At 48.8% G+C, this 11,420-nt stretch overlaps 1 protein-coding gene across 1 annotated transcript in view; it reads right to left on the bottom strand.

The window, feature by feature from the left end:
- Window positions 1–3,195: 3,195 nt before the first annotated feature.
- AARS2 (alanyl-tRNA synthetase 2, mitochondrial) overlaps window positions 3,196–11,420 on the bottom strand; it is a 17,392-nt gene continuing 9,167 nt past the window's right edge. The window contains exons 13-22 of the mRNA XM_071428422.1: window positions 10,745–10,858; window positions 9,862–10,002; window positions 9,087–9,224; window positions 8,574–8,683; window positions 7,340–7,448; window positions 5,715–5,837; window positions 5,265–5,375; window positions 4,332–4,415; window positions 4,082–4,192; window positions 3,196–3,714 (exon numbers count right to left, since the gene is read on the bottom strand). Of these exons, the coding sequence (XP_071284523.1) occupies window positions 3,550–3,714; window positions 4,082–4,192; window positions 4,332–4,415; window positions 5,265–5,375; window positions 5,715–5,837; window positions 7,340–7,448; window positions 8,574–8,683; window positions 9,087–9,224; window positions 9,862–10,002; window positions 10,745–10,858 (1,206 nt within the window). The 3' untranslated portion in view covers window positions 3,196–3,549. The remainder of the gene's footprint in view (window positions 3,715–4,081; window positions 4,193–4,331; window positions 4,416–5,264; window positions 5,376–5,714; window positions 5,838–7,339; window positions 7,449–8,573; window positions 8,684–9,086; window positions 9,225–9,861; window positions 10,003–10,744; window positions 10,859–11,420) is intronic.

Raw genomic sequence — 11,420 nt, 5'->3', positions numbered from 1 at the left:
GATCCTGGCAAGCCCTTGCATTGCAGGTGCCCTTAAGGGACCTCGGGGTCCATCTGGCCTTGTGATGGTGTTGCCAACCTGACAGCACCGGCTCACAGCAAAAACCCCATCATCTTTTAATTAGTTTCCCACTTCCTGCCGTCCCTTCTGTGTGCATGTGTTAGGAGGTGCAAATGTGTGCCCAGGATACTGCTCGCACCTTAGACTGCTCTTTGATGTTGGTAAGGGAATGTAGGCTGCAATTTTGGCCAGAGAACTCTATTTCAAATGTGTGTTTCATTTCCCAAAGCCTTCCCAGCTAAGCATTGCCTGACCTGCTGCTGACATGCAGGGCATGCCAGGCACAAACGTGGCAGCTACTGCAGCTGCAGCACAGTCTGTGAATGTCTTGTCCTCCTGCAGCAGGGAAAGAGGAGCACGGGATCTAAGTCTGTGCACTAGGACTTCATCAGGAGAACAGGAAATGCCCTCTCCTAGAATCAGCAGCCTGGCATGGCTGCAGCAGAAACTCCAGCATTTCTACTGCAGTGACCCACTTTACCAGCCTGAGGTGACATGGGCACCATGGATGACTCCACAGAATCACTCTTTGGTAGGGTAAGATCCATTTTCTCCTTCAATTCCAGAATGCTTTTAGTGCTATTGCACTTACAGGATCAGGATTTGGTTATGTTGACATCATTGATTCTTGCAAGCTCAGAAAGGATATGGGAAATACTGAGTGTCATGTCTATAAAAGCCAAGAGCAGCAAAGGAGGAGGAAGAAAATGGGGTTCCCAAGATAGCCCCAGATGAGGCAGAGGAGCACCACTGTAGCAGCTGCAGCCCTGCTTACAGACCAGGTGGTTTTTAAGGTTTATAGGAAGGTGGTGCAGGAGATGCAGCAGCCCTGCCAGCAGTGGGTGCTGGAGCTGCTGCAAATACCTTGGGAACAGAGTTATTTTCCCATGGAACACAGGAGGGATGAACAGATCTGAAATGCCAAGTCATCAGGTCTTTGCTGCTTGCTCACCACACGGTGCTGAGAGCCCAACAGCACCTCAGTGGAGATGGATCTCCTCCCAAAGCTCCAAGAGCCACTGCTCTGTGGTGCCTCTAGCAGCAGCTCTTCATCTCCCATGGGCGTGGTGTCAGGGGCTCAGTAAAGGCATTACCTGGAAGGGCAGCACCCAGAGCTCTGCCCTGTAAGGGGCTGGGCAAAAGTCTATGAAAGTCTTAAAAGTCAGTGGCTTTTAAGCTAACAATCAAGCCAAAGCAGGTTAATTCCATAAGGCTGCTGCTGCTGGCAAGCTCAGGCTCTGCTTTTGGAGCATCATGCAGGAGCAGCTCAAGCCAGCATTCCTTTCCTCCTCCTCACACCTACTCTCCAACACTGAGAGGAGACATCATCTCCTGTAGCAGCTATTAATAAAGTAACACAAGAGCACTCTGGGAAAGAGCTTTCCCAGTGACACAGAGCACCCCTTGCCATCCCCACCTGGTGCTGCTGGGGCCCAAGTGAAACACAGGAATTGTGCCAACAACAGGCACTGATGCAGCTTTCAGCTGATGGCATGAACCATCCTCTGGGACTCCACACACCCTCTCCAGCACCCTACCAGCCTGTCACAAGGGCCCTGAAGCACTGGGCTAGGTGTTCCAGCTCTCCCCACTGCTCAGATGCAGGGATGTTAGGAGCACCAGTAGCACTCCTGCATCCAGAAATGGAAAGAATTTTGAGAAGGCACCAAGCAGCTCTGCTACAGTGAATGCAGGTAGGGTCTGGGATGAGCAGCAACCTGCCCTACTGACAGTGATCAAGGAAAGGGGCCTATGCACCCCTCTGGTGGCTGAACTCTTGGCAGCAGGGGTGGATGCCCGAGACCTTGGCTCACAAATCCCTTTGCAATAAGCCCTGCTTGAAGCTTCCTGGCTGGAAGCAGCATTCACTGAACCAAAGGCTTAAGGTCTGCACTCTTGCAGAAGCTGTCAGTGATTTGGGGGAGAAGGGGAGGACAGCTGGGAGCACCACCAGCCTCTAAAGGTTCCCCATTCCTTCTGCCTTTGAGTCCTCACATTTATATCTAGCACTTTCCAGTGCAAAACCAGCTGCTGGCAAAGATGAGTAGGAGCCACATTAAGCCATAGGGACCACATATGAGATTTTGGCTGTACAACCACTGGGATATGGAAGAAAACCCCTTGTCTGCTAATGATACCCCCCCAAAGTCCACATCCCTTTTCCCCCTAAGATAAGCTGTTCACTGAAGAGAAGGGAAATGAGGCTCTGCTCACAGCAGCTATTTCCCCTCCCTCAGGCAGACAGTTAAGTGAGAAGCCGCTCATTTGGACACAGCCATGCCCCACTACATCCTCTTCAGTAATCTGTATCTATGTGACAGCCATTTCCTGCTACCTGTCCATCAGCATCACTGTGCTTCTACACCTCCTCCCTCCCTGCCTCCCCAAAAGCAGCTACTGGTCCTCCACCTCCCTTCACAGTGACAGACAACCCTACCTGCTGGTGAAATTCATGTGTCAGGCTGCTCTTGCTGCTCACAGGGTGAAAACCTGCCTTGTATCACTATCCTGTTACACTTTTGGCTCAGCTACCATTTATGATCTCTATTTAGGTCAATACTGTATCTAAAGTAATGATGCTTTGGCTAGGAGCTCTTAACACTGAAGTCTGAAATGTTTTTATGAATTGAATTTGCTGGGTCCAACACTGCTTGTGAAAAAGAACCAGTTTATGAGATGTGCTCACCTCAAGACAAAGCAGGGCACAGTCCTGCTGCAGGGACTTCCACACTGCAACACAGCAACAGTTTCCATTCTCACAACTCATTAGATCAGTGCTGGTTTTTAGGTATGAGCCAGTAAGAAGCCAGAAGGAAGGACTTGCAAGAGAGTGGCAGGAAGAAACAGAGATAAGAATATTCATCCAAAGCAAAGAGGTGGAGAGGGGGACAATTTTGTTCCCTCAGTGCTGAGGACTGGCGTCAGCTCTACCCATTGCACAGCCTAACAAGCCTGAGCCCACAAGCAAGGTGGGATTTCTCTAATTTCTAAATTAGAGTAGCATTTTTAATCAGAGGGGTGTCCTGAGTTCTGCAGTTCTGCTTAGACAAGAGTACATGATGACTTCTGGAGCTGCAGGGGCAGAACGAACCCCTCTGCCAGGGCAGGAGAAAAAAGGTGCAGCTACAAGAAACATCAGGTGATTGGATACTCTCTACCCTTTAATGGTGTTAAGATAACAGTGCCAACTCCCCATGTTCTCACAAAATCTCTGTGCTGGTCTTGTGGAAGATTTGCAGTGTTCCATGAGAAGCAGGATCTGCTGTTGCAACTGGTGCTTTCCAAGGCTCCATCCCCATAGGCTCGTGCTGAGAACAGGCAGCACCATTCTGTCAGTAGGATCTCTGCTGATCCTGGATGGTCAGAAGTCCAGTGCTCCAAGGCAGAGGTTGCAGCAATGTTCAGCTGCCAATCCTTTCAGATGGGCACAGTATATGCTTGGTAGCAAGTGTCCAGCTGGGTGCATACAGCTGTGCTGGCACCAAAGCATTACAGTTTGCTCTGAGCAAACTCCAGTGCAGTGGTCAGGGCTCCCTGCATGCCTTTGGCATTTCCACTGCCCTTAGCCACGATGGGAGAGCCTCCTGCCTTCCCTTCCATCTGTGTACAGACAGCCACAGCCCAGTCAGCAGCAGAGAACCCAGGGAGGCAGCTCTGGGGAAGAGACACCGGCAAGTTATTCGTACTGTGGGGCAGCCTGCAGTCTATGAATAAAGAAAGGTAACAGCATCCTTTCCTCACCCAGCCTGAGGCAGTCCTGACCCTGAGGACCACAAAGGCTGGTAACACTGTGTCTTGCCCCTGGGCAAACACAGCCTGGAGGATTCAGGGATATCTGTGCCCAGCAGAGACTGAAAGCACATCTGGTCCCAATACAGTCATCTCAGGTCCTGCTCTTGTGTGATTAACCACCAACACTGGGCAAAACCCCAGGAAAAGTCTCCACCAGGACCTGCTGAGCAGTGGGTGCAGCCCCCCTTGGCAGGCAGGTTCCCCTTGTCTCTATCAGGGTTCTGCTTACCTTGGACACCTGACAGGCACAGAGCACCTCACCCGAAGCCTGAGGGCTGAGCAGCAAGACTGAGGTGCCAGGAGACTTGTCACACAGCTGGTTCACTACTTTCATTAGGATCTAGGAGAGGCAGGGACAACAGAGGTCAGGCAACAGCAAAGAAGACCAGCATCCAGCAGAAAATGTGCCCAGCAACTGCCTCTTGCTGTTTGCAGCACCTGAGGTACCGCCAGGCCAACAAAGAATGTGGATTACTCACAGAGAGGGAATCAGCTGGGATAGTATCAATGATGACAGGCTGGTTGCAGTATTTTGCTAGTAAGATTTGTGCCACCTTCTCAGCCTGGAGGGAGAAAAACACAGCACTTTGAAGGGCTACAGGTGGCACAGGGTGGGCTGCATGGGGATGTATCCATGTAATATATACACAAAGGGAATGCAAGCGCTGCCCTGTGGGACAGATGGGAGATGTTTGATAGCAGAAGTCAAAGTCAGACTAGCAGCCTGAAATCTCTGTACAGCCCTCCTTCCCAAATGCAAGCAGAGATGAACCCCTGTCAAAAGTGGAATAGCAAGTGACTCATTCAGTCCCCAGCCTCTTTCCTAGACCTATACAGTGCCACATGTCTCAGGAAGGCTTCTGTGGCAAGATGCTCCTACTTTAAGAAAGGGACAATTCTTCCTGAGATATCTAAGTTAGCAGTAAGTATTTCTAATCTGCTTTTAATGTAAATTGGCAGAACACAAACACATATGGGAAGCACAGCAAAATCCACGTAGCTGGAGGAAAGACTCTGTCCTGTCACTGACTGTGTAACTTTGTTAAGCCCTCTGCAAGGACCATCTCATCTTCTCCATGCATAAACAAGGAGGTGATGCCCAATGCCTATTGGTGTTGGCCTAAAATGCTGGTACGGGGCTCTCTGTTCTCACAGGCAGGGGGACATGGAAATTCTGCAGGTGCTAAAAGCCCACCCAGTCATTCTCTGCATTTTAACCAAGGGGCCCATAAACAATGGCCAGCAAAACCAAGCCAACACAGGGCCTGTGTTGCACCATGAGTGATTGTATGGGCTTTCTTCTGCCTTCTGAGACCCCAGTGACTGAGTGGCTCTGAAGTGTGACAGAGACATCAGGTCCACTGCTGTGTGCTATCAGCTGGCTGCAAGTCAGTGTGCTGCTGCCTCAGTACCTGCTGCAGCTCCAGTTTCTTGACAGCTGTGTTGGCTGTTCGCTGTAGTGCTTTCAAGATGGTCTGCAGTTCTTTTCTTTGCCACTGGGGCATTGCAGTGCTAGCCACCACCTGCAAGACAATTTGCTCTGTAAGAACATTAAACTGTACCCCTAGACATAAACTGCCAGTTCTCTGGGAGGTCAGGCTGCAGCACGGCCTCTCCCCAGACACTGCTTTAACCAGGTGATCAGGGGAGCCAGTCACTGTGCTGAGCAGCTTTCTCTTTTCAGCTGCCCATCTGCAACACAGCCACCTGGACACTGGCAAAAATCCTTGTGACCAAAGAGGCAACAGCAGGTAGCAACTTGCCCTTGCTACTGACCACAGTAAGATGTGAACCTGATAGGGAAAGAGTTACGTGTCTCATGTGCCCATGCTGGGCTTTCTGTACAGGAGTGTAACCCTTACTTTGGTCAAATGGCCCACTTCTTTGGAGAGGTTCTGCATCTCAGGAATAGAGGTGATCCTCTGCTTCATCCGTAGGGAGACAGAGTCCACTTCCATAGCCAAGTACTGGCCTACTTCCCGGGCCTGCAGAGATGGAAGGAATGCATGCTTCAAATGCAGCAACAGAAACAGTCCACAGGGATGGAGAAAGCAGGGAGACAGCAGGGCCATGAACACTGAAGTGCTGCGCAGAATTCAGTAAGAAGACACCTACAGATGGTTTAGGAATGGCTCCTGCAAGACTCTGAAATACAACATTCCTCTCTAGATTTGCAACCAACACTAGATGGTCACACTCAGGCAGACCAAGCTGTCGAGCTTTAGGTGATATTTATGGTCAAAATTCATGTTTCCTCAAAAGTTTGCACCAAAATCATCAGGATTTCATTGAGGAAAAATTGGGGAGCTCTGGGGAGCATCTTAGAAATCTTTTTCCATTAGCAAATGCAATCTTGAAACTGCTGACTGAAGAAATAAGAGAAACACCAACACTAAAAGAAACCTCATCAGCCATTGAACCATATTTCCTGAGTTTACCTGTCCTGATATATCTCTTATTGTTTTTCACCAATAATGCTACTATTAATAATTTTTAAAAACAATGATTACAAGCTTTTTTCACCAGTGCCGATCCTTATGTTTTGGAGCATTTCCTTCCTGCCAGATCTCTGTGCCCAGGATGGTTCTGCAAGACTTTAGAGCAGGACAGCAGAGGACTGCTCTGCCTAGCTAGGATACACAACTCTTGTTCCAAGTAAATCTCTCTGCAGTTTCCCATGTCTCATTAACACTTGCACAGAGCTCCTCTCAGGGGCTCTCCAGGTCAGCACTTCCAACAAAGCATGCAGATGTGCCCTGCAGCTTTTTGTTCTTCTGCATGAAGAAAAGCCTCTCTGGGACACAGATACACAGGGGACGGCCAGCCAAAAAGTAACAGATTTGCAGGGGTGGGCTTTGCTTTTAGTCCTTCCAATTCCAGTGACTATGAGTCACTCTCCTCTGACAGCAGCCTTAAAGGAAGAGGGAAGGCTTATGGGGCACCTGACACTTCCAAACACTCAAAGGACAGAGTGATCTCACAAACACAATAGTATGTTGTACACTTTTTATACAGAACCAGCCAGACCAGAATCACAGTTTAGCAGGAGAAAGACTAAAGACAGGAAGCAAAAGGGTTGTAAGAATGAGGCCGAAACCCTGTAATCATAAAGTGCAAATCCAGCTGTGATAGGCAGGAGGCGAAATCAATGCACCAAGAATTACACCTTAAAATACCTACTGGGGGACTGAAATTTATAGACCAGAGGCTTCCTGATATTTTGTGCAAGTTTTTATCTTGGAAAGGAGAGTCTGAAGGGAGAAATGAAGGTCAAGGAGACAGAGAACTAGGATGGGAGGGAAAGGAAGTGAACAGTGAGGTACAGCAGCAGAGCTGAGTCCAAGGCTGAAGCAGGAAGCCAGATGTGGCACAGCAGGGAGGCTCCAACCAAAGCAGTGGGGAGCTAATTGTCTATGAGGAACCTACAAAGGTTGGTCCTTCTGGCACTGCCTTGACATGGCAGAAATCTCATTTCCCTCTTTCTCACCTCTTTGGCTCGTCCCCCTGTCACTGCAATGACACGGCTAATGCCTTTGACAAGCTGGCGCTCGCTGATGATGGCCAGGTCTTCCACAGATCCTGTCTGGAGAAGGTGCCTAGAATGTCAGCAGAGAACAGGAAAGAAAGCAAGTTGCTCTTTGCAAACAGAAATCAGGAACGCTGCTTTCTTTTTCAAAAACTCTGAAGTCCAGCAGCTCTTTCCTAATCATAATCCCAGTACCTTGAATCCTTTTCCATCCCTAAAATCCTGATGGAACCTTGTCAGGCAAGAGACAGCAGAGTTGCGGCTACTCCAGAGGAACCTCTGAGCTACCTGTCCAGCAGGCTTCAGCCAAATGGTGCAGCCAAGTTCTGTCCTCCTTTCCTCTCCTTCAGCAGTGAGATAAACTGGTGTTTTTCTCCTCTACTCAGCTCCTCTACCCCACCACTCTCTTGTCAGGCCAGCTCACTGCCTGGCCAGTAGACTCCAGACAAAGGATTGTTGTGCAGTCTTAGGACACTGACAACCTCCCTTTTCCTTCTTGTTTATTCAATGCTGGATATGAAAACTACAGTGTCTTGGGTTTTGGGTTCTGTTACCACAAGCAATCATTCCAGACATCTTCAAAAGAATTGATCATCTACTGTGCATTTTCTTGTCTCACTACTCCCACAAGAAGATCTCATGGGTAGAAAACTGCTCATTTTCAGCTCTATCTGCTGTAAGGCCAGTTTGTTCCTTCTTCTTTTTTTTTTTTTTTTTTTTTTTTTTTTTTATGTCAGCACTGTCCTAAGATGGATTAACTATTCTTCTACTCTCATTACTGCTAAAAGCAGAAGAGGGTGAAGATAATTAATTAAAACAATCAGAGCAGTCTCAAGTTCTCACAGCTGAATTGGAGTCTCCAGCTGGGTACCCAGCCCTTCTGTAACACCAAAGACAAAGCACCACAACCCTGGTGTGACAAGTCACACACACCTTTCCCATACTCTGCTGGTGCTCTGTGGCTTCCAGGTTGGTTTCAGACTATGAAGTAAGGAAAAATGCTGTGCATTTTGTTAAAGCTTGCTCACTCTGGAACTTCCAAAGCTTTGTAAATAGCCCATCCTGTCCTCGCAATATTTTTCCAGTGAGGAAACTTAGTTTCACAGGGACAGGGATGTGAGCTTGTAGTGATGTTTCTACCTCAGCCACCAGTGCCCACACACATGCCTTCTGGCTGCAAGCAAAAGTCACTTACGTCCCACAGCAGAGCTCCACAGAGGTCTGCATTGCAGCCTTGGAGTCACAGGTCAGCACATTCTCCACAGGGACCCCCAGGGACACTATCCTCACTGGATCTGGATAGCCCTGACAGAGGAGACAGGGATCAGCAGCTAACAACATGGCTGTTCAGGGCCACTTACAGACTAACTACACAGCTTCAGGTGTCTGCCTCATTTTCCCCCTATTCTACAGGAGCCCCTGAGTCAGGGGTGGCACTGCTTCTCCCCCACAACCAGGCACCAGTGGGAGAAAGAAACAGTTGGTGACACAACAGGCTTTTGGTCCACAGGCATAAACGAAAGCCTGTGCATCACCAGTCTCCATGTTTTACAACAGTGTCCTGAGACCTCATCTCTGTCCTATTTTCCCATCTGAGTTTTGGGAGACAATTCCCTTGCAGAAAGATGTCGTGTCAACATCTCGTGTCCCAGACTATTCCTGCTGAAGGAGAAGGCTCATGAAGATGCGTGCTGCCATCCTGTCATACCTCATCCACTGCACGGAGTCCCTGAACTCTTCTTGCCAGTGTGAGGGGCACTTCAGCCATATGCACCACCTCATTTTTCTGGATCAGGTCCTGGACCACTTGCTCCACTTGCTGCAGCTGCTCCACAGTCACATGGCCCTGAAGAAGCAAATCAGCCACACTCAGGAGAAGCCTCCTGAGAGGTACACAATAAAGGAGGGAGATCTGGGGCACAGCCATGAGATGACTCAGCTTGGGCACACCACTCTTCCCCTACATCTCATCTTCTCTGCTTGTAAAAGGGAACTATGAACATCATGGCCCTCCCACCTTCTCCTCCCATGAGAGATAAGGATTTTTGATACAAGAGCATCAGCCAAAGTCTTCAAAAGAGATACTAGAATGAATGACAGGTTACCAGGGCCAGCATTCAGCCTGACCCAAAGCTTCACAAATACTCTCACCTGAATGTCCTGTACAGACATCAGATACATGCCACAGCCAAGCACCATCTCTCAAAGACTCCTTTACACTATTTTGTGTCAGTCCCATGGCCACTGGCCTTGCTAAGTCCTTTCCCTTCTGACCCCATTCATCCCCTCAGCAAGCCCTGCTCAGGGTCAAATCAATGCCAATGGACACAGTCACATCCAGAGGACCAAGCTTCATTACTCAGATAAAACGTGACTTGTCTCTAAAGGAGCGATTATTGGGAGAGGGGACAAATCCCTGGAGAGAAGAGCTGTACTGGAATGCTGGTAGTGCTGAGAACCAGGGGACTGGATTTCAGAGTCACCTTAGTGTCAAAGTCGAAACGCAGCCGCTCTGCTGTCACGTGGGAGCCCCGCTGCTCGGTGCTGTCACCCAGGACGCGCCGGAGCGCGAAGTTCAGCAGGTGAGTGGCGGTGTGGTTCGTCATGCAGGCCAGGCGCTGCGCCTGAAAGCACACACCACCATTAGCAGGGACTGCTGGCTCTCCTCAGCTCAGGGGAGCAGGGGGTGGAATGAAAGAAAAGGCTCCTATCCCCTCCTATCAGGGGATAGGAGAAGATGGAGGAAAACCAACAGGTAGTACAGCTGTCAGATGAGTTATGTGACAGGGCAGATCTAACTCCTTTCTCCATGGGATCATCTTGGTAAAACAGTAAAGGATAAGCTGGAGACTTTTTGACAAACCAATGGTGTTGGAATGCTGGGGGACACAAGACAGATGATGGACTTTGGACCTGGTTAACATAAGAGATCTGATAACAGGATGCCTTGGCAAAAACAAACAGAACCTTGAAAATTAGACCTAGATTGCAAGAAGATTAAATCAAACAGGTTTACTGGAAAAAGAAAATCCTATTAAACTCTGCAAGCAAGAGATGTTGTTACATGCACAAGTTTGTGTATGTGATTTTAACCTAATCATTGTAGAACACATTACTAGTCTCCCTGAAATAGTATATAAGCACTTGTATCCCACAATAAAATTGGATTCTGATCACCGAGTCAGTCTCTCAATCTCTCTCCATCACCAACACAATGGTTCACAAAGATTACAGTCAGCTGTGGTATCTCCTTCCCATGGCACACTATGATGAAGAACAGTCTCAAGAATACAAGGGACAAAGATCTGCTGTGCCTGGGTTACTCAGGACATCACAAGGGAAAGGTTAAGAGCACTCAGTCATCACCTCATCCACAAAGAGCTGCACTTGGTCGCCAGCACGCAGGGTCTCCACAGCAGTGACCTCATGGATCACGTAGCCACCACAGAGATGAACTGACTCTACAGGGAAGAGTACATCCTGAGCAAAGAGACAGAAAAATGAGTTAGGACATAGGGAAGATCCAAATATCTGTGCTATGTACCTGCTTGACCCTACTAGGAAACACAATTCCCACCGATCCCTTAAAGACAGGGATGGGGTGGGAAAAGCAGAGAGAAGCTTACTGCAAACATAACCAAGGTGTCTCAGACCTCACCTGTACCCAGCCACTCACTACACAGTATGCTGAGGCTGCCAGCTTGCAGTGGAGGGGCAGTAACACCATCCAGGCTGACAAATTTTCTTAACAACTATGCTCATCTGTGAGAAAATGAACAGCATCTCCCAAGGCATGTCTCTGGCATCCAAGGTACCATTTCTGCCTCACTGGGATGGCAACAAAACTGGACCACCACTATATCTTGGGGAGAAGTGCTGAGCAAGGCACTGTAACCCTCTGCAAGGCTAAAAAGGCCCAGGGGTGATTATCAAGACCAGGAAATGGGGAAAGGAGAAAATTCTGCACTCTGTGTAACTTCCCAGGACGGAGTCAAAGCTCTCCCTTTGGCAAGGCTGAAGGAACATGCTTCAGAAGTGGAGG

This window comes from Agelaius tricolor, unplaced genomic scaffold (genome assembly GCF_023055355.1).
Source record: "Agelaius tricolor isolate 1412-34295 unplaced genomic scaffold, bAgeTri1.0.p SCAF_1, whole genome shotgun sequence".
Classification (NCBI taxonomy): Eukaryota; Metazoa; Chordata; class Aves; order Passeriformes; family Icteridae; genus Agelaius; species Agelaius tricolor.
Note: the sequence above shows the minus strand (reverse complement) of the source record. Positions and strands in the feature narration are given on the sequence as shown.